Source organism: Malus sylvestris, chromosome 17 (assembly GCF_916048215.2).
Source record: "Malus sylvestris chromosome 17, drMalSylv7.2, whole genome shotgun sequence".
Taxonomy (NCBI): Eukaryota; Viridiplantae; Streptophyta; class Magnoliopsida; order Rosales; family Rosaceae; genus Malus; species Malus sylvestris.
In genome coordinates, this window is record NC_062276.1 from 12,183,156 (window position 1) to 12,202,929 (window position 19,774).

The following is a 19,774-nucleotide window of genomic DNA, read 5'->3' on the forward strand; positions in this document are numbered from 1 at the left end:
TAGGTATTATCAAAATCACTCAGATCATACATTATTTGTGAAACGAGGAAATGGTAGAGTGACAACCTTAATTATTTATGTGGATGACATGATAATAACAGGTGGTGATTCGGAAGAGATGATGAAGCTAGAACAAAATCTTGCCGCCGAGTTTGAGATGAAGAATTTGGAAGATTTGAAATATTTTCTTGGCATAGAAGTAGCTCGGTCATCTAGAGGTATTTTCTTGTCTCAACGTAAATATGTTATGGATTTATTAAAAGAAACATGCATGTGGGATGTAAGCCTGTGGACACCCTATCGTAGAGAAACATTATCTGGGAATTTATCCTGATCAGGAACCGGTTGACAGAGGTAGATATCAAAGACTAGTGGGGAGGCTAATTTATCTGTCTCAACTCGTCTATTCCCTAAGTGTGGTTAGTCAGTTTATGCACTCACCAAGTGTGGATCATATGGCGGCAGTAATGAGAATCTTGGTGTATTTGAAGTCTGCCCCGGGTAAAGGAATTTTGTATGAATGTCATGGACATATAAGGATTGAGGGATTTACTAATGTTGATTGGGTTGGTGATGTGATTGATAAGAGGTCTACATCTAGGTATTTCACATTCGTTGGAGATAATTTGGTTACGTGGCAAAGCAAGAAGCTGAATGTGGTGTCACGGTCTTCTGCCAAGGCCGAGTATAGAGGTATGACACATGGTGTATGAGAGATTCTTTGGCCATGAAAGTTACTTTGGAGTCTTGGTTTTAAACAGAATGAGGCAATGAAGTTGTATTGTGATAATAAGACTGCTAGAGAAATAGTCGAGAATCCAGTACAACATGACAGGACTAAGCATGTTGAGGTTGATAGACATTTTATCAAAGAAAAGCTAAAGAAGAAGATTGTGTCAATACCGTTTGTGAACTCAGAAGAACAACTTGCAGATATCCTTACCCATGCTGTGTGTAGTAGAAGATTCGATGATTTGCTTGTCAAGTTGGGCATGAGTAATATCTATGCTCCAACTTGAGGGGGAGTATTGGAATAAGTCAATATTTAGGACAAAAGGAATGTAAATATTTTGTAATTATTAGAGTCATGTTTTAGGAAGGATATTATGTCCTTTATTGTTTCCTTGGAGAACAAGATTGTATTATGTATATATATTCAGAATATGGAATACATGGTGATTTAAGCCGTAAAATTTCTATTATTTCTTCCAATAAGAGCTACTGATGTTTTGCTGGTATATTTTGAAATTATCTTGTGATACACACCAATAACTGAAGTTTGTAACTAGGACTCTGCCTAAGATTTGGGGCTTCTATGACTATACATTTTTACAAAGTGAGTAAAGGAATGCAATTTTAAGAAGTCGGTGTACCCTTGCACCCGAGGTCTTGGGTTTGAGTCCCCCCTTATATCGCTCGTATCATAATAGCTTTTGAATAAAGTCTGCCTCAAAGAGCTTTTGGATCGTCAAAACAAAATGGTTTTGTTTTTATGGTCTAGATACCATTCTTAACTTCAAGTGAAAAGCATGCGATTTGTAGATCGAAGCAGTTTATATATGATCTTTACAAAATTTCCATGTAAAAGACAAAAAATGAAGCACTGGATCTCCAAATTAAGATAGTAAACTGAATTTCTCTATATTCAGTAGTATATATGTCATGGGAAAAGCTGTACATAACCTGTTGATATGGCTATTCCTAATATTACAAGAGGTGGAACAAGTACAAATGCTCCAATGGTGGCAAAGAAAACTGAATCATTCCTCTTCGATACTTCATTTAAGTAAGCCTGTCGTTTGATATTTCGCTTCTGAGAGACAGTTAAAACCTTGGCACTCGCCATTTTAAAGTTTTTACCAAGTGGAATGATGAAATCGCCGTCTCTGTCCCCAACCAACTGCGCTAGCTGCTGACGGATTGTAAGTTTCCGAGAGTTACCATCGCTAACATAACCTGGCAATCAAATATGCATCTCTAAGCATTCTTATCCTTCAAAATTTCTGATCAACATATAATGTCTTGATATGTCTGTTTCAGTATATGGACAGAACTTGCATACCACCGTCAACTGATGAGCTAGTAGAGGTAAGTTGCTCCAAAAGATCCAGCTGCATGCGAGCAGATGACGATGATCCTATAGAAAAAGAAAAAAAAAAGGCATATCAGAAGTGTTTCAAGCATTTTTGGCTTATCAAGTGAAGTTAATATACTCTAAATTCATGCCGAGCTTCTAGCATCACTAGTTTACAGGTAACCAATGCCAAAATAAAATCAACTGCAGAATAAAAGGTGCTGGCAAGTGGCAACCAGAAGTTGAAGAGCAAGACACATCTAGTTATTGTAAACCCTTTTGACCTCTTACACTCCCCTCGTTTGGAATTCTCTCCATTATTATCAACTTACTATACAAAGGAGAATCGAGTGACAAAATTAAACAGAGGAGTGCAAAAGGTCAAAAGGGGAGCGCGGAAATCAGTTTCTGTTAAAAAAATACAGTGAGATGAGAAGCCGTAAGAGAATGTTAGTGGCATGCTAAATTCTTTGCTTTTCCTCTCTTATTGCTAAAGTAGTATAGTTGAATCTGTTGTGATTGGCTCATATTTTGAGCTGACAACAATGAGGTGACCCATGTGCTTTCGGTGGTGGATGAAGTGTGGCATTTATTTAATGCTACCAAGGAAATGGTTGCAGCCATTTGTGACTGTGTTTACTAGTATGCAATTGTGCATGTTTTCTCTTCTATTTATTAAATGGAAAATGGAGAAAAGGGTTGTATGCTAGGTATGCTAGGTGTTGATTATGTCATGTGAACTTAAGATTTTTTTATCTTTGTTGTTGGTATAGTTGCTAGTGTATGCGCATAACTAGATCCAATATTTGTGCATTTAGTATGCTTTGAAAAGTGGGAGGGTAAGAATCAGAGAAGCATAAAAGTGGGAGGGTAGGCATCAGAGAAGCATCCAAGGGGGAGAGCATTCGGCTCTCCCATGGCAAAGGTATCCATAATATCCCCAAAAATCCAAACTTCTTATTCAATATTTTCAAAGAAAAAGGTTAGAATTTCAAATTAATGAAAATAATGAAGAGGCATGCGTTAACGAACCCAGATTACAGAAGAAGAACTAAATCGATGATACGCTAACGAAAAGCTTACCGGAGAAAGAAGCAGGAGGGTCTTCCTCTTTAATCCAACTCTCAGTTCCGTCTGACGACTGAGCTGCATGCGTTCTGAAAGGATAGAACTTGAGATGATGTTTGTGCTTTGGGTTTAGAAATGGAGGAGGAGGAGGAGGACTAAAAGACGACGAAAATGAAGCAGCAGCAGTTATATTCAAGGCCATAATTTTATGAGATTTGTTTGTGTGAGTTTACAAGGTTCTTCATTGGCCATGGAGCCTTCGAGGATTGCCTCAGGTCGCATTACACCCACACCTCATTTTATTATTTATATGGACGAAAATAAATGCGGGAAATTGCTCCTCCACATATCGACACATATGTTGTATGTCTTTTGACCATGGAAAGTTAAACAAATATATGTGAGAAAAAAATGACAAAAAATAAATATCAATCGTTAAAAATATAATTGGAAAAAGTAATTTAGGACAAAACAAATTTAAATAATAAAAATGGTAAAAAAATATTTATTAATCGTTAAAAATAGATTTGAAGTTGCTATCAAATTTGACAGCAACAACTTTTGATGTCAATCCACGTTTTGCCATGTAGGAATTAATATTTTAGTCGGAAAATACTTAAGCTGTCTTTTTTTACTGTTATTGCTGATGTGAACTTTTTGACTCGTTTAAGATGTTCTAATTGAATCAAACTCATTTTTATTTAGTAATAATTTGGTTAGGATTGGTTCAGTCACTCTTCCTTGTACAAAATTAACAAATATTTTCTCAAATGTACATAATAAAATGAGATTTTGTACTGTAAAATTGATAATAATAGAGAGAACTTCGGAGGAAAAAGCAGAGAAATTTTGAAAGAGAGAGGTCGTTTTGGTTGGTACAGAAGTGTGCGAACACAAGAATAAACTGCAACAAGAAATAAGAAAAACATCATGTGCCTAAATCATTTGATTAATGTTCGCCAAAAAAAAAAAAAAAAAAAAAAAAAAAAAAAATCATTTGATTAATTTGAAGCGTGTTAGTTCAATCTTCATTTTTTTCCGATAGAAATAAAATCGAACCACTAGTTTCGGTCGCAGCAGCAGAAATAAATAAATAAAATAAATAAAAAAAGCGGTTTGCAATACCTTTTTCAATAGAAAGCAAATCGAACCACCTGTACTTTTTTTTTTTTCGAGTCTAATATAAATTGTAATTGCCGAGGCAGTTTTGGGGAAGCAAAAGATGCAATCATCAAGGTCTAAAATATCGATATTATCCTGATATTTTTATTGAAATTTCCGTGTTTTTGGACTACCGATATTTTAGACTTTGATAGGAACTCTATGTAGTACTAAGTCACTCATGTATCTTATCATACAATGTATAAAGCGTAAAATATTGTACTAATTCATTATATATAAATGATTATGATGTGTTTAAACTTCTTTCATTAATTACTTCATATTTTCTACACTCACAATGTTTGCCAACTCGTTATATAATCAACTTAAATCAGTTAAATTCATCATATAATGCATTTTCTTCCAATTTTTTGTGATAAACTAATAGATAATTGACTAAATAAATATCCTACAAAGTTTCAATAAAAATTTCCAAGTTTTTCTTACAATTTTCGTGGTTTTTATTCAATTTTTATCAATATCGATAATATTCCGATATTTCCATCGAAATTTCCGTATTTTTGGACTACCGATATTTCCGATATCATCGATATTTCCGTATTTTTGCCATCTAATATTTATACATAAATGCTATATCTTCAAAAAATTGATTTTAGTAGCACTTTAAAATTTTACTGTACACTAAGGTGTACTCTCTTTTTTTTCTAAATTTAAATACAAAAATTTGGAGTGCCAGTAACAACAATGAAAACAATTTTCTTTTTAATTTTGTTATATAATAATGCTACATATTCAAGGGAAACTTTAATGTTAAAGTTTTTGCATTTTTTTTCTTGTTTGGTTGTTTAAGGTTGAATTGCTTTTGATTATTTAGTGAGGGTTATGTTTGTAGCTTTTTTTTACTTATTATTTAACTACATATGTAAACTTACAATCCACGAGACCTATTTGTTTTGATTTAAATTATTGTTTTATAACGTCAAATATATTGTCCTATCTTTTTTTTTGATAACTATTTTAAGGAGAGACCCTTTCATAAATTTCGCACATGATCCACGAAATCTTGTAACAGCCCTGTGTATTTGTACGGGTCAAACTTGAAATGTGCTTCAACCAAGTGAAGGCTGATGTTGCTAGACCAAATAGTCATGCGTCGTTGATTTTATTTAGTTTTTTTTTTAATTTACATTTAAATGTTTTAACTTCTAGATTAAGAAATCTACCAAGTGACCCCACATGATCCCTATAATATAAGAAAAAATCACCGTTGAGGAAGGATCCTAAGGATATCCTAAACTCACATTATGCAAATGTATAACATTTGACTTTCTTTAACCCCACCAACATAACATAATCCAGCGTGCAATAGACTCCACTTACCAAAATAACCTTCAGATTTACTGCCCTCTAAAAAATGCTTTCTATGATTTTTGAGTAAAACTATGACACTTGTGCATCAGATAGTTAGTTTTTAGAAATGAGAAGTATAGGTGAGGGGTGAACTTGCATCACGGTGTATAGATGCAATTGTTTTGTAATTTTCTCAATACGAGAATTCATATGCAAAACAATTGGGGATTTTTTAAATGACATTTTTCTTGTAATTAGGGAGGGATGCTATGGTAATTTAGAATTGAACCCACTGAGTTAGCCAGTAATATGACCGTTGGAGGCCTACAAACCAGGCGTTTCGAATCATTAAAATAAATTAATTTAAAAGGGAAGCCGACATGTCCTTCGATTCAGATACCAATTAAAAGACTTTACCTTTCCTTTTCCATAACCCCCACTCCACCCCTCTCTCTCCCCTCATCATGCAAACAAACCCAGAACAAAGAGAGAAGGAAGAAGAAGAACGAGGCCGTGCTGTTTCTGGTGCCAGTGCATTAATGACAGAGCACGGCGGCGGCGAGGAGATAGCTATGGAAGTTGTGGCAGCAGAGGTTGCTCATCCATACGCTTTTCATGTATCCGGGCCTCGCAATTTGACCTCTCCGAATTGGAGAGACCTCATAAACTCGAGCTGGTAAGTAACCATTTCAGATTTTTATGAGTTCTGTAAGATTTCAGGAAATTCTGGAACTTTACAATTTTGAAATATGTTGGATTGTTGCTTATTTTTTAGCAGAATGGTTTTTTTTTTTTTTTTTTTCTAATAAATGTGGAAATTTAGAAACTTGCCCATGAAATTTTGGATATCTAATGATTAATTTTGAATTTTATTTGTTTTTGTGGAACATAAAAGGAAACTACTTCTGGAACAGAGAAGATAACAGAGTTTTTGCAAGTCTAGTAGGGATGAAATTAACAATTTTTAATGAATTTTAGGAACTTATTTTATTGAAAAAATAATTTAGGGACCTAATTTTTATTGAGGTGATAATTCAGGACTAAATCCCCTTTATTAAATAGTTGATCAATTAGGGAAATGCATTATTGGATCTCAGATAGAAGTTTGGTAAATAATTGTAGGTTTGACAAATCACCTGAGCCAGTCAATGTGTGTATTTGTAATTTGTATCAAAATTTTATGTTCATACAGGAAGGACGGGAATTATAAGCGAACTGTAATCGCGTGCTTCATACAAGCAATATATTTGCTTGAACTCGACAGACAAGAGAATCGAGATGAAGCACATGCTCTAGCTCCTAAATGGTGGACACCCTTTAAGTATAAATTGTCCCAAACCTTAATCGATGAAAGAGATGGATCCACTTTTGGGGCAATACTGGAATGGGATCGATCTGCAGCACTTGCTGACTTTGTACTTATCAGACCAAGCGGAGCACCAAAGGCGGTTCTAGCACTTCGAGGAACATTGCTCAAAGGCCCAACTATGAGAAGGGATATTGAAGACGACCTTCGTTTTCTTGCTTGGGAGAGCTTGAAGGGTTCTGTGAGGTTTAAAACAGCTATGGAGGCTTTGAAATCAGTTGCTGAACGGTATGGAAGCAGTAATGTGTGTATTGCAGGACATTCATTGGGGGCCGGATTTGCTCTCCAAGTGGGAAAAGCATTAGCTAAAGAAGGGATGTATGTGGAGACTCATCTGTTCAATCCACCTTCTGTGTCGCTGGCAATGAGCTTCAGAAATATTGGAGACAAAGCAGGATTTGCTTGGAAGAGATTTAAGGCAATGCTCCCTTCGGGCAGTGGAACTCAGGTCAGCAGTGAAGAGGGGGATAAAGCTCCTGGTTTTGCATTGAAGGATTGGATACCAAATTTTTCGGGTTTGAAGAATCCTGGTGTAGGCTTGGGAAAATGGGTTCCTCATTTATATGTAAATAACAGTGACTATATCTGCTGCTCTTACACCGAACGTGATGGAATGGAAGGAGCCAATGCCGACAAGGAGAATGTGCGTCCAACAAACGGGCAAGTAGCAGCGAAGCTGTTTGTGATGTCAAAAGGAAACCAGAAGTTTCTGGAGGCTCACGGGTTAGAGCAATGGTGGTCGGATGACCTGGAACTTCAGCTGGCTATGCATAACAGTAAGCTCATTAGCAGGCAACTGAAATCCTTGCATAGCGTTCCAGCTCCACAACAAACGCAAGCTAGATGACAAAGGCTTCTTGTTCTCTTTGTTTGTCAAATAACTCGTTTTCGATCTGTGTCTATCATACTGTCATGTTTTTTTATTTTATGCTTTGTTTACATTGTTTAACATCAGTTCATAATGGCTTTGCCTTTGCTCATGTTGGTAAGCTACAGTGTTTCCTTATAGTAATTTCGATTTGTTCTACTGCTCTAAAGCGGCCCAACATATCATTTTGCTCATGTATGTGTGTATATACAAACATGGTATTATGGAGTTTTCAACGTGCTTGCTTCACCAGGTATTTTTATGTCCTTCAGGAGTTTCCATCCAAGGTATTTTGAAAAGTGCTTTCTGCACTGAACTTCTTTACAGTGATCTTTAGCGTTGTTACATCATCGGTTTCTAGAGCATCACGAAGGCAGAACTCCAGCCCAATGCAAGCTTTTGGACATAGATTTTTGGTGCTAAAGTCAATTCCCCGTACCTAGCAAATAAAACTAACAATTTCAAGATGTTTGGACATTTTTGCCAGCCAGAAAGTTGGGTTGTATTCCCAATCTTATGGCTCTGAGATGTAGACCTCGCAGTTAGGAGTCTTGTGCCCAATCTTAGACCTAGTTTGGGAGTGAGGTGCTTAAAAAAAAGCACCTATGAAAAAAAGCTGTGAGGGTTTTAGGTGTTTGGTAAACTGAAAAAAAATGGCTTATTTTGGAAGCTGCTGTGAGAATAAGCTGAAATCAAAGGAAAAAGCTGAAGCTGCTATTTGCAGCTTTGGAAAACTGACTTTTTTTCAAAGCACACGGAGCTACAGTGCTCCTTTAATGAAAAGACCCACTATCAGACTAGTTTTTTTTTTCCAAAAGCTTTTTTACAAAAAAGTTTACCAAACGCTCTGCTGATTTATTTCACAGCCGCTTATTCTCACAGCACAGCCGTTTATTCTCACAGCAGCTTTTTTTCAAAGCACAGCAATACCAAACCAGCCCTTAGTGCAACCCAAATTAGCGTCCGTAAGTCTACTACCGTTGCTGAAGACAACTAAGCTATAAACTAACTAGGATCTTTACTCTTTAGAATGACTTAAAGTAGAATAACAAGGGATGGTTATACAAACAAGCACTCTTTATTGACATATCAAGCAAGTCTGAGTATTACAAAGCATCATACACACACATATTTAGAGGCCTGGAAGGAACTCTCCCGAACCTCTCCTAGAACTATCAGGAGAGGAGAAGCATCTTCCTCTTTTGTCCCTTTTTTAAATAATATAAAAATGAATCTTCTTTACATCACAATCAACTTTACTTTACATCACACTCAAACTATTCTGGATAAGATTCTTTACTTTACATCTCACTCAAACTATTCTACGATTCCCATTGTCTGCTTGTCACCTCAGGGCTAGTCCACGTCTTGTCACTATAATCCACCACGCTTCTGCATGATTTAGCCCCATCCATTATTGAGCCAGTATTCATAATCAAGTTCCTCTGAATCAGCATACCCTTTACAAGAGTTCTTGTCACGCTGCATCATGTGTAGTTGTGGTGAACTACTTGGAGTTATATCATTTGTGAAAGAATGGGTCAGGTGTTTCTGCATTTCAATTTCAGCCGAAAAAAACGACAAAGCCTGTCAATCCAAGGAACAATATTTAAACATGGATCTTAGAAAACTCCCGGAACGTCTGGTTCAGGAACAAGGCTTGGCAAGTAATTGTGACAAAGAATTGGCTTGGTGCTATACAGCAAAGAGACATAAACTTAGAATGGTGATTCTCAATCTCTGTATCTTAAAAATTGGAAGACAATCCTTCATATTCGGCCCAAATAGGGAAAAGTGCATATTTTGGTAAAATAAATACAACAATCATATTCAATTTAAAAAAAAAAAATAGGGAATCTAATAAGATACTCTTGGATATTCTTAACTGTTTAAATTTTTTAGGCTTAATTTTAATTACGCCTCTTAGACCTTCATTTTAATTTAACTTTGATATTTGTAAATCAAAACTCGTCATTTTGCTTTCTAAAGCTCATCTCTTCAATTTCTTTTAAACCTAATATTCCCTGATTCTTGAATGTTAACGCATAATAAAGATTTATAATCAAATTTATTACTCATATAGCATAGTCTTATTGAGTGTTTGGTCTCACATATGTTTCAGGAAACAACCTACAAGTTTGATAAAGAAAAGAGAGTCCACAAGTCAAAGTAAAATGAATTTTGAGTTAAAAAAAGTAAATTGACTTTTGAGTTACAGAGGATAAATTAAGATCAAAATAAAGTTGCAAGAGTTGAGCTAAAAATAAGCCATATAACCTTTCATATTCATATAAAAACATGAATAATGTCCATAGTGTTATAAAATCGATGGTGGGTGCAGTGGAATAAATAAACAAGACACAAAATTTACGAGATTCTTCTACAATCAGTGTGACTGGAGTACGTCCTCGGGGCAACAGTGGTGCTTTCATTATAATTTGGAATAATAGGAGTACAAAAATAACTCTCTCTATTCTCTTCTCTCTTCTTCCTCTATTTTCTTTCTTTCTCTTCCTTCATATCTCTACCGTGAGTCTCTCAACTTTGGTGTTGTGTGGGGTTTGTATTTATATAGAAAATAGGAGTTGTAGGAAGCAAGCTTCGGCAAACAGTGGAAGGGCAACTTGCCCATTATTTAATTATTTGAGTGGACATCCACTGTTCTACAACACTCCCCCTTGGATGGCCACAAGTCTTCGATTGACTTGTTAAAATCTTGATCTGTTTTTGGATACTCCCCCTGATGAGTAGTACCATATCCGTTGTGTTTGTTAACTTTGCACAGGCTTATTCTTGAATTGGGCTGGAGAGCCTTCTGCTAGACTTCCTCCAAAGGTTTGAATTTACTCCTTTTATCTGGAGCTGAATTTGATTCAAGGGTGTTTGACACTTGATCTTGAATCAGACTTGTAATTTCTTCAAGGGTCTTGGCACTTGTTCTTGAATGAAATATGTTGGGGATGAATTAGCACGTGTTTCATTATGCTTGTCTCCACATGCTTCAATGTATCATTTTCATTTGCCTTATATGTTCCTCTTACAGAAGTGGTATTTTCCCTAGTTTTCCCCATGCATGTGTGACATCTTCTCTTGCAGTATTTGTCCCCTGATGCAGGAGGAATGCAACCCTTGCATTTGAATGATCCTTCAGAACATCACTTCTCAGCGACTCATCATGCTTGGCAGCTTCAGTGTAAATAACCAACATCATATCAACAATTGAAAATAAGTACTCGAAAGCAATGCAAGGTAAGCAACCAGGCAAAGGTTCCGGGCAATTAGTTCTATATTGGAAGTTTGATTCCAAGTGCCAGCTGATTGCTCTATTTCTCCTTGTCCTGCATGTGAGAAAAAGGACAAAGAAAAGGATAGAGAGAAAGCATGATATGAGATACTCTTGCTTTCGACCCTGATGATATGAGATACTCTTACTATGGTGTGACTTGTTTGAAGAGGTATTCTCAAAGAAGGAGAAAACTGAGTATTTCGAGATGCTTTGTTGAAGATGGATTCTCGGAGATGAGGAAAAGTTAAGTATTCTTGCAGGTCTGCCTTGTTATGGAGAACGGAAGTCGACATATATAAAGATTTCCCAATAGTAGGTAGTGGTGCTGTACTTTTACTCTTGTAAACAACTGTGGTGTAATTAGAACAGTAAGATTTACGCGTTTTCAACTTTGTCTGAGATCTTTGACAAAGTTGCACGTGATATCCGAAAAGCTGAGATTACGTCTAAAAAATGCTAACGAACTTTATTCAGGAAAATCTGGCTTTTGAAATTCGAAGAGCAATGTCTCTTCAATTTTTGAACAAGTGGTTCTGTTGCCTCTTCTTTTATAGAGACATTAATTGTGTTCAAAATGCACGCTTTGAAGATTGCCTGCCTGTGAAAATTGTCTCTGTTGTATTTATGAGATTTCACTATATCCAACCATTTTCTTTCATCAATTTCTGAAAACGGCTTGCCTATCTAACATTTGCTTAGATTTGAGTCTTAAGAGTGATACAAATAGGATGCGTCAGGATAATATATGGCGCCCGTCCTTCTTATCTCTAATGGTTCTCTTACGGTTGGGAACTCTGTGATGAAGAATAACATAACTGCTATAGTGGTAGATATGAATCTTTTCACTCCAAAGGATAACAAAATCCTTTCAAAACGGTCTAATGGGTCGGCCGTTCAAGACTCATTGGCTCTCAGTGTTCAATGTGCGGATTCTGTATCCAATATGGTTCAACGCCTACTTGCTCAAACTCGCCAAGTTGAATCATTGATGGTTGAGGTGGCAAGTCTTAAACAAGATATTAGAAGGCTCAAGCACGAGAATAGAGTGTTACACGTGCTTGCAAATAATTACTTGACGAGCATGAAAAAAAAGCTCGACCAGCTGCTGGAATCCGAAAGTCAGATTCAAAGTGATCACCAGAGGTTCGTGGCTAGATTTCAAAGGCAACTAATGCCTTCCCCTTCTGGTGTTTTGCCAAGTACTAGGGCATCACATGATCAATCTCCAATGCCTCCCCCTTCTGGGGTACTGCCAAGTACTGAGGCTTCACATGAGCAACCTTTGTAAAGGCTTCATCTTGTTTGTTTGTTTTAACTCATGTGTATGCATATATCTGTAATTTCTCGGAGATATCAATAGATAAGCATTTTTTTTTCATTCTATGTATTGTGCTAAATACAATAAAGAATATACTTCACTAAGATGTGGTACTTTTGGACCAAATATCAATTTATGTTTTTCCTTACGAAGATAAATGATTGTTCTTAGTGTCTAAATATTGGTTAATCACTTGAGCATTTAACTCATAATCTTCAATCCATATGATTCTTTAATATCATAAACATCATAGATAAGATTCGTGTTGGTATATTGTTCGATTTGCAGCTCGAGACAATATTCATTCCAACACTTTATAATTTTTCTTGACTCTTCAGGAGTCCCAATTTAATATCATCAATTCTTGCGAGAGATTTTAGTATGTTGCAACAATATCATAATGATAGTACTCACTATGGCAATTTATATCATCTATTGGTATTGAGTACATAATTTATGCTTTACCCTTCGGAGGCTTACTTCAAGCAATTTGAATCCTTCATGGATTTTCTACACTTCATGACACATTTTTCTACAGAGCAATTTGCTCTTATGTATACTTTAGGGATTTACTTATGGAGATATAGTGTGGGCGATTCAAAACCCTTCGTATATAATTCGCCATTCATATGAACTCGTTTACAACCTTATGTCATGTCATGTGAGTGTATTTCAGTGTATTTCACTATATTACAAATGCCCAACCTTGTGTCATATATTGGTTCAGCATCTTTTGGCTATTTGTATTGTATTCAAGTATATAAGTCCATTTTTCCACGTTCTTACAAAATTGTAATGGAATTGCTTTTCTCCATTTTTTGGCCAATAATTTTGGTTGACGGAAAAGAACGGGACTCAATATCAACACAGCTCATTGATGAATTTAGTAGCTACTTATAAAAACCAAAATTACCATTGGTTATCATCAATCTTTGATCCCATATTCTCATGTGCATGCATGCATAAAAGCTTTTCATTTCTTTTGGATATCCATTGCCTCTTCAAGGGCATTACACTATCTCTTACAGGATAGTCATAATTTAGAGAATGCAGATCATAACCTCTTTTTGAGCGTTATAGAGCTTGGGTTTTAATCTCTAATTCTGGGAGTTGAGTCATTGGAACCTATACGTCTATCATGTTTCATGCATGAGACATCAACATTCCCATGTATGCGGATTGTCCTTTCTAGGACATATATCCATGCGGCGACTGTCATACTTCTGGCATGCAACAGTTATGCTTTGGGAATGCAATAGTATAGTAGTGCCATATTCTTCTTCTTTCAAATGACTAAACATTTTGAGTCTGAATGTATGCCACACTTCAGGTATGTAATAGATAACTCATTTACTGCCACATTATTTACCACGCTTCAGGCATGCAACAGATAAATTATTGCTGCCTCATTATTTTGTCCAACAGGGACATCAATTCTTGTTGGCATATTTGCATCAATTATATGTGATTTTATCACTTTCGTTGCATCATTCAATTATTCTTACTTCAATTTCATATTGATTGCTTCATGAATCAAAATGACAAATTCTCTTCGTTCTTCTAGAACGGTCTTTTCTCATTATTCTTCTGAAATGATATTTTATTACCTTAATTATGAGAAAATTGTCTTATCAAAATGACAGTCCTCAAACCACGTGGTAAACATATCCCTAGTCAAGAGTTCTAAATATTGAATGATAAATGGTGTTCAAAATCAATGCCCAATCAACGATGATGCCTCATTTCAGTACATTGTGGCAGTGCAATAGGCACATAGGTAACATAACCAAAAACTTGTAAATGTATAATGTTTGTCTGGTTTCCAAACACAAGTTATACTGAGAAGTATTGATGGTTGGTAACATGTCTTAACCGAATTAATAATGCATCATGCAAAATATCATGTACCCATATAAAAACTGGCAATTTTGTTTTCATGAGCTGAACGCGAGTAATCAATTTCATTCGCTTAATAAAGGCTTCTGCTAAACCATTTTGAGTATGGACATAAGAAACTTCTGGTCCTTATTTAATAGTCTGTAGACTAAAACTCTTATGGTTTTTATTACAAATTAAGTTGAGGCACTGCGACACTTCAAACTTAACTACTCATCAAGGAACTTCATGTCCGATCTTGAGGACCAAAGGACTTCATGCCCGATCTTTTTGCATGATGGAACTCAGGTCCAATCATTTTTATATGATGAGGATTAAGAAACTGCAGGTTCTGATCTGATCAAGGAACTTCGGATCCTATATGTACTCATTGTAACAAAAGAGAAGTACAATAAATAAATTAAAGCAATAGGCAGTAATTCCAGCTATAGTGACTAAATTGCCTTTAAGTAAATAAAGCTTGTGACAAGGACTTTAATTCAGCACCATTTACATAAATCAAAACTTAAAGCAGTAGGCGGTAAAACCGTCTATGATAAATAAATTGCTTTAAAGTAAATAGAACTTGTGAAAGTGTTTTAAGCCAACACTATTCACATAAATAATCATTTTTCCTTCTTTCTTTTCAGATGGTGCAACATCATCCAAAAGCCTTTACTTTATTATTATTATTATTATTATTCCTTATTCATTCACATGCTACACCATTCCAAAAAGCCTTTGCTTTTTTTTTTCTTTCACATGGTGCAACGCACCTGTCCAAAGCATTGGCCCCATTTCCCTTTTTATTCTTTTTTGTGCACAATTCCAACACATCAAAGTAGCTCTTTTAGAGGTTTATGGTTGCTGGCTTTTCTTTGCCCTAAGCAGAAGCCATCCTACTTAATTATCTCTCAACTTCTTATAGGTAACAGGGAGCTCTGGAAAATTTCAAGCTTAATTCAAACACAGAGAGAGTAATAGGGTTTGAAACGTCAAATTTTATTTCAGAGGATTGCAATGCCATCAAAAGACTGCGGCCATGGGCGCTGGGCCAAGTAGCGTAAAACTCAAAGCTAGAATTACCGTGAGTCCTCGAGATCCATCGAGAACGATGCAATCTGGGTTTCCAAGTCTGATGAGATTCTTCTTGATCTCTAGAAACCAATTGTCAGGTATGAGTTTTCTCATCTCGTGAAGACTACAAGTTGTTGTAAATTTCAATTCTCACAAGAATTCGGTGGGGCGCTTCTGGCGCGGTGTGAGAGATTAAAAAAATGGACATACCTTTTATTCTGTGAGATTTTAGCTAACGGAGGTGAGAGGTAGACAGTGCTTCACCTGATTTATGGCGTTGAGCTTTCCACTGACATGAGAGTTTCTCGTGCTGATAATGTGTTGTAAAATCGACGGTAGACACAGTGGAATAAATAAACAAGACACAAAATTTACGAGGTTCCTCTACAGTCATTGTGATTGGAGTACGTCCTTGGGGCAGCAATTGTGCTTTCATTATAATTTGGAATAATAGGAGTACAAAAATAACTCTCTATATTCTCTCATCTCTTCTTCATCTCTTTTCTTTGTTTCTCTTCCTTCCTATCTCTGCCGTGAGTCTCTCAACTTTGGGGTTGTGTGGGGTTTGTATTTATGTAGAAAATAAGAGTCATAGGAAACAAGCTTCGGCAGACAGTAGAAAGGCAACTTACCCATTATTTAATTATTTGAGTGGACATCCACTGTTCTACAACACATAGGCACTAAAGAACATATGCAAACAGCTAGTTTCTTGGCTCTGAATATAAAATAATTAGTCAAAGTCTTTCTTCTTCTTTTTTTATTTATTTTTTATCAAAGTCAAGGTCCTTCTTTATTTGATTATGGGCATGGGCCCAGGGCTCCCTATGGCCTATAGGGTGCTTCTTTCTTCCCCAGCTAATAATTCAGTTTCGAATTAGGATCCTCGTTGGATTCTTTTTGTGAAGATAATTGTTGGATTCTTTTTGTCAGGATCCGAAAATTTTCTAATCATATCTATTTATCGTATATCGTATGATAAAAAATTATTGTATTTTTTTATTTAAAATTGAATATAAACAAATGAAAACTAATTTCACAATATACAATAAACGGATATGATTATAAAAGATCTCGGGATCCTCACTCTTCAGTTTCCATCCATCTTTATGAGACTTTACAGTTGACTTGACTCCCAGTCTCCCAGTATGGCTGTTGACAAGGTTCAGACTTGAGACGCGAAATTCATTAAGCTTCAGGCAACCTGCTGCACAGCTCGAAACACATCAGGTTTTCCCCTAACCTTCTTTCTTTCATCTTCATTTCCTGCTTTCTCTTCATTGTCTGCTTCATCAAATCTTCTTTTTTGAAAAGCCACGCTTCCCTCTATATATTATGTAACGAAAAGAAGAAGGCCGGTTTAGTGAATAACTTTGAGGTTGTTTGGTATTCATTTGAAAATAATTTATAGCTTTAAAAATAATGAATGCAAATGACTTCCTACTGATTAGTTTCGAAAACAGAAAAATTTGGATCCAAGAAAGAATACCAAAGATGTCATTTCTTCATCAAGAAAAGAAGAGTAGAGGTCCTCAATAGTTATATATGTGCATGTTTTGCAGTTTTGATTCAACTGCTTACTAATCACCCCTTAGGGATAACAATATTTGTTATGTATGTGCTTTCGCAATTGAACGTTTAATCACCTACCGATAAGTGCTCAAGGAAATGGTTTCAACACGCCATTTTTCCCACACTGCACATCCTTGTTTATTTTTGGCCTTTGAATTGAATAAAGCGAAGGAGAATCAAGCGACAATTTTAAACACGGGTGCTGAAGAAATCATTTCCCAAGTGTTTAAGCCGATGACAATACATGAAAGGTGCGCAGGTTGAAGGTCTTTGGAGTTAAAAATGAAAATTACTCTACACATTTTGTTAAAATCGTTGCACTAAATAGGGGTATAGAGTCCGACATTTTGTCTATCATGTTTTAGTAACAGAGGTTTGTAGAATCTAACTATGAAATTGATCTTTCTCCAGTGGTTTGAAAGAAAAGGAAAGGGAAAGGGAAAGGGAGCCAAATGGCCGGTAAGGTTAACCCCATTCCTAACAGCATCAAGAAGCTATGGGACAAGTGGAACCTCAGGGGCTTTATCCTCTTAAGCCTCACATTGCAGACCCTTTTAATTATTTTTGCACCCGCGCGAAAGCGGACGCCAAACATGGGGATAATGTTCATCGTTTGGTCATCTTACTTGCTCGCTGACTGGGCTGCTAACTTTGCCATTGGATTAATCTCAAACAGCCAAGGCGACCATGCAGGTGACGACTATCCTGGTGATCTTCTGGCATTTTGGGCTCCCTTTCTTTTGTTGCACCTTGGCGGTCCAGACACCATTACTGCGTTTGCGCTTGAAGATAACACTCTGTGGCTCAGGCACTTTCTTGGCCTCATATTCCAAGTTGCAGCTGCTGTGTATGTCTTCATTCGATCCTTCCCCAAAAACAAACTATGGCTCCCAACCGGCCTCCTTTTTCTTGCTGGAATCATCAAGTATGCTGAGCGCACACGGTCCTTGTATAGTGCAAGCTTGGATAATTTCAAGGAAGCCATGATAAAAGAAGCTGATCCAGGACCAAATTACGCAAAGCTTATGGAAGAGTACTCCTCGAGAAAAGATTCCCAACTTCCAACTCACATAGAACTCACAGCAGAACGCAGCAAGGAATCTAGGACGGTGACTTACGTGATAGGCAAAGATGAGCTGGACAGTGATATTGCAGTGGTGAAACATGCTCATTATTTCTATCAAATCTTCAAGGGTCTAATTGTGGATCTCATTTTCAGCTTCCATGAACGCCAGGAGAGTCGTGCAGTCTTCCTTGAAAGAACACCGAAAGAAGCATTTAAATTAATTGCAGTCGAGCTCAACTTTATGTATGAAGCTCTCTTCACCAAGGCTGCTGTGGTGCATACTAAGCCAGCATACATTCTCCGGGTGGTTTCTTTCAGTGCGATTGTCATAGCCCTTGTTTTCTTCTATAGATTAGAGAAAGAGGGTTTGCACTCGTTTGATGTTAGAATTACCTATACCTTGCTGTTTGGTGCCATAAGCTTGGATTCAATAGCTATTGTCATGCTTACATTCTCAGATTGGACCATTGCTGCTCTGAATAAGTTTTGGCAAAATTCTGGTCTAGCTAAAACTATTTTCGGAAAGTATCTCGATTTCAAGAGATCGCGGTGGTGGCCTAAGGCAAAAACAAGAAATGAGGGCGGCCAAATTCCTAAAACAAAAGCAACAAAATGTTTGGAGTGGATTAGGAGAATCCTATTTCGGAGGTGGTACGAATCTGTCTCTACATTCAACTTGATACATTACTCCCTCAAGGAGAAGCGGAAAATATCCCCGACATGGTATGACTACTTTGGCATTGGCTACATTAAAGTCATCACCTTATTTGGCCTCAAGGATCTTCATGATAAGTTGATATATAGGACCAAAAAGCCACTCGCTGAAGAGTTATGGGTTTTTATTTTTGAGCAGTTGATAAGTAAATCCATGCTCGCTGATGATCCTGAAACTGCAAGGAAAATAGGTGCGGCCAGAGGTGATTGGGTTCTCGAGGGTAGCGATTGGGATAGTAAGGTGATCACTAAGTTACTATCTTACGTTGTTGATGTGGAATATGACAAGAGCATTTTATTGTGGCACATTGCTACAGAATTGTGTTTCAACGATGACAAAAGTGAAGCTGAAGGTGAAGCTGGGCCTGAAGTTAGTGATGAAACTAAAAAAAGTAAAGAACACAGTAAGACCATATCTGATTATATGTTGTACCTCTTAGTTATGCAGCCTTCTATGATGTCTTCTATAACAGGAATTGGACAAATAAGATTCCGGGACACATGCGCAGAAGCCAAGAAATTCTTCAGCAGAAGGGATCTAGGATCCGGACAAGTGAAAGAAGCTTGTGAAAAACTCCTGGAGGTAAATACAGATGTTGAGCCTGTTGCTGTCAAAGGGGATAGAAGCAAATCTGTGTTGTTCGATGCTTGTATTCTGGCCAAAGAGTTGAGAAAATTGAAGGACAAGAAATGGGAGCTGATGAGCGAAGTGTGGGTGGAAATTATGTCTTATACTGCAAGTCATTGCCGAGCGAATGACCATGCGCAACTGCTGAGCAAAGGTGGAGAGCTAGTGACTTTTGTTTGGTTATTGATGGCTCATTTTGGCATAGGAGAGCAGTTCCAAATAAATGAGGGCCATGCGAGAGCAAAACTCATCGTGGGAAAGTGAACGGAGGTACTGAACCTGAATAAGAACAAAAATACTTGGATGTTATTGAAAAGCCTCAAATCTTGTAGACATTAACGCTTGTTGAAAAGACTGCAAAAACTCATGAAACTTAAAACAAGAATGAGC

The 19,774-nt window shown here is 36.7% G+C and overlaps 3 protein-coding genes and 1 long non-coding RNA gene across 6 annotated transcripts; 2 read left to right on the plus strand and 2 right to left on the minus strand.

Moving 5' to 3' along the window:
* Window positions 1-1,616: 1,616 nt before the first annotated feature.
* LOC126611163 (uncharacterized) lies at window positions 1,617-3,433 on the minus strand. The gene is made up of 3 exons (XM_050279351.1): window positions 3,158-3,433; window positions 2,063-2,137; window positions 1,617-1,956 (listed from the first exon to the last, which is right to left on the minus strand). The coding sequence occupies exons 1-3, from the start codon at window positions 3,342-3,344 to the stop codon at window positions 1,661-1,663; spliced, it is 558 nt and encodes a 185-aa protein (XP_050135308.1). The 5' UTR covers window positions 3,345-3,433; the 3' UTR covers window positions 1,617-1,660.
* Window positions 3,434-5,998: 2,565 nt separating this feature from the next.
* Window positions 5,999-8,017, plus strand: LOC126611161 (GDSL esterase/lipase At4g10955-like). The gene is made up of 2 exons (XM_050279348.1): window positions 5,999-6,290; window positions 6,807-8,017. The coding sequence occupies exons 1-2, from the start codon at window positions 6,079-6,081 to the stop codon at window positions 7,825-7,827; spliced, it is 1,233 nt and encodes a 410-aa protein (XP_050135305.1). The 5' UTR covers window positions 5,999-6,078; the 3' UTR covers window positions 7,828-8,017.
* A 442-nt stretch (window positions 8,018-8,459) lies between these two features.
* Window positions 8,460-10,529, minus strand: LOC126611169 (uncharacterized). Its single transcript, XR_007618729.1, has 2 exons — window positions 10,220-10,529; window positions 8,460-9,435 (listed from the first exon to the last, which is right to left on the minus strand). It is a non-coding gene; the product is annotated as an uncharacterized LOC126611169 (long non-coding RNA).
* Window positions 10,530-15,130: 4,601 nt separating this feature from the next.
* On the plus strand, window positions 15,131-19,769 carry LOC126611170 (uncharacterized). 3 transcript variants are annotated; one of them, XM_050279360.1, is made up of 3 exons: window positions 15,131-15,502; window positions 16,528-16,634; window positions 17,388-19,769. In XM_050279360.1, the coding sequence occupies exon 3, from the start codon at window positions 17,429-17,431 to the stop codon at window positions 19,646-19,648; it is 2,220 nt and encodes a 739-aa protein (XP_050135317.1). In that variant the 5' UTR covers window positions 15,131-15,502; window positions 16,528-16,634; window positions 17,388-17,428; the 3' UTR covers window positions 19,649-19,769. The 3 variants fall into 3 exon arrangements, with proteins under 3 accessions (XP_050135317.1, XP_050135316.1, XP_050135318.1); XM_050279359.1 differs by having other exon boundaries at window positions 15,131-16,634; XM_050279361.1 differs by lacking the exons at window positions 15,131-15,502; window positions 16,528-16,634 and adding an exon at window positions 16,647-17,227.
* The last annotated feature ends 5 nt before the right edge of the window (window positions 19,770-19,774 follow it).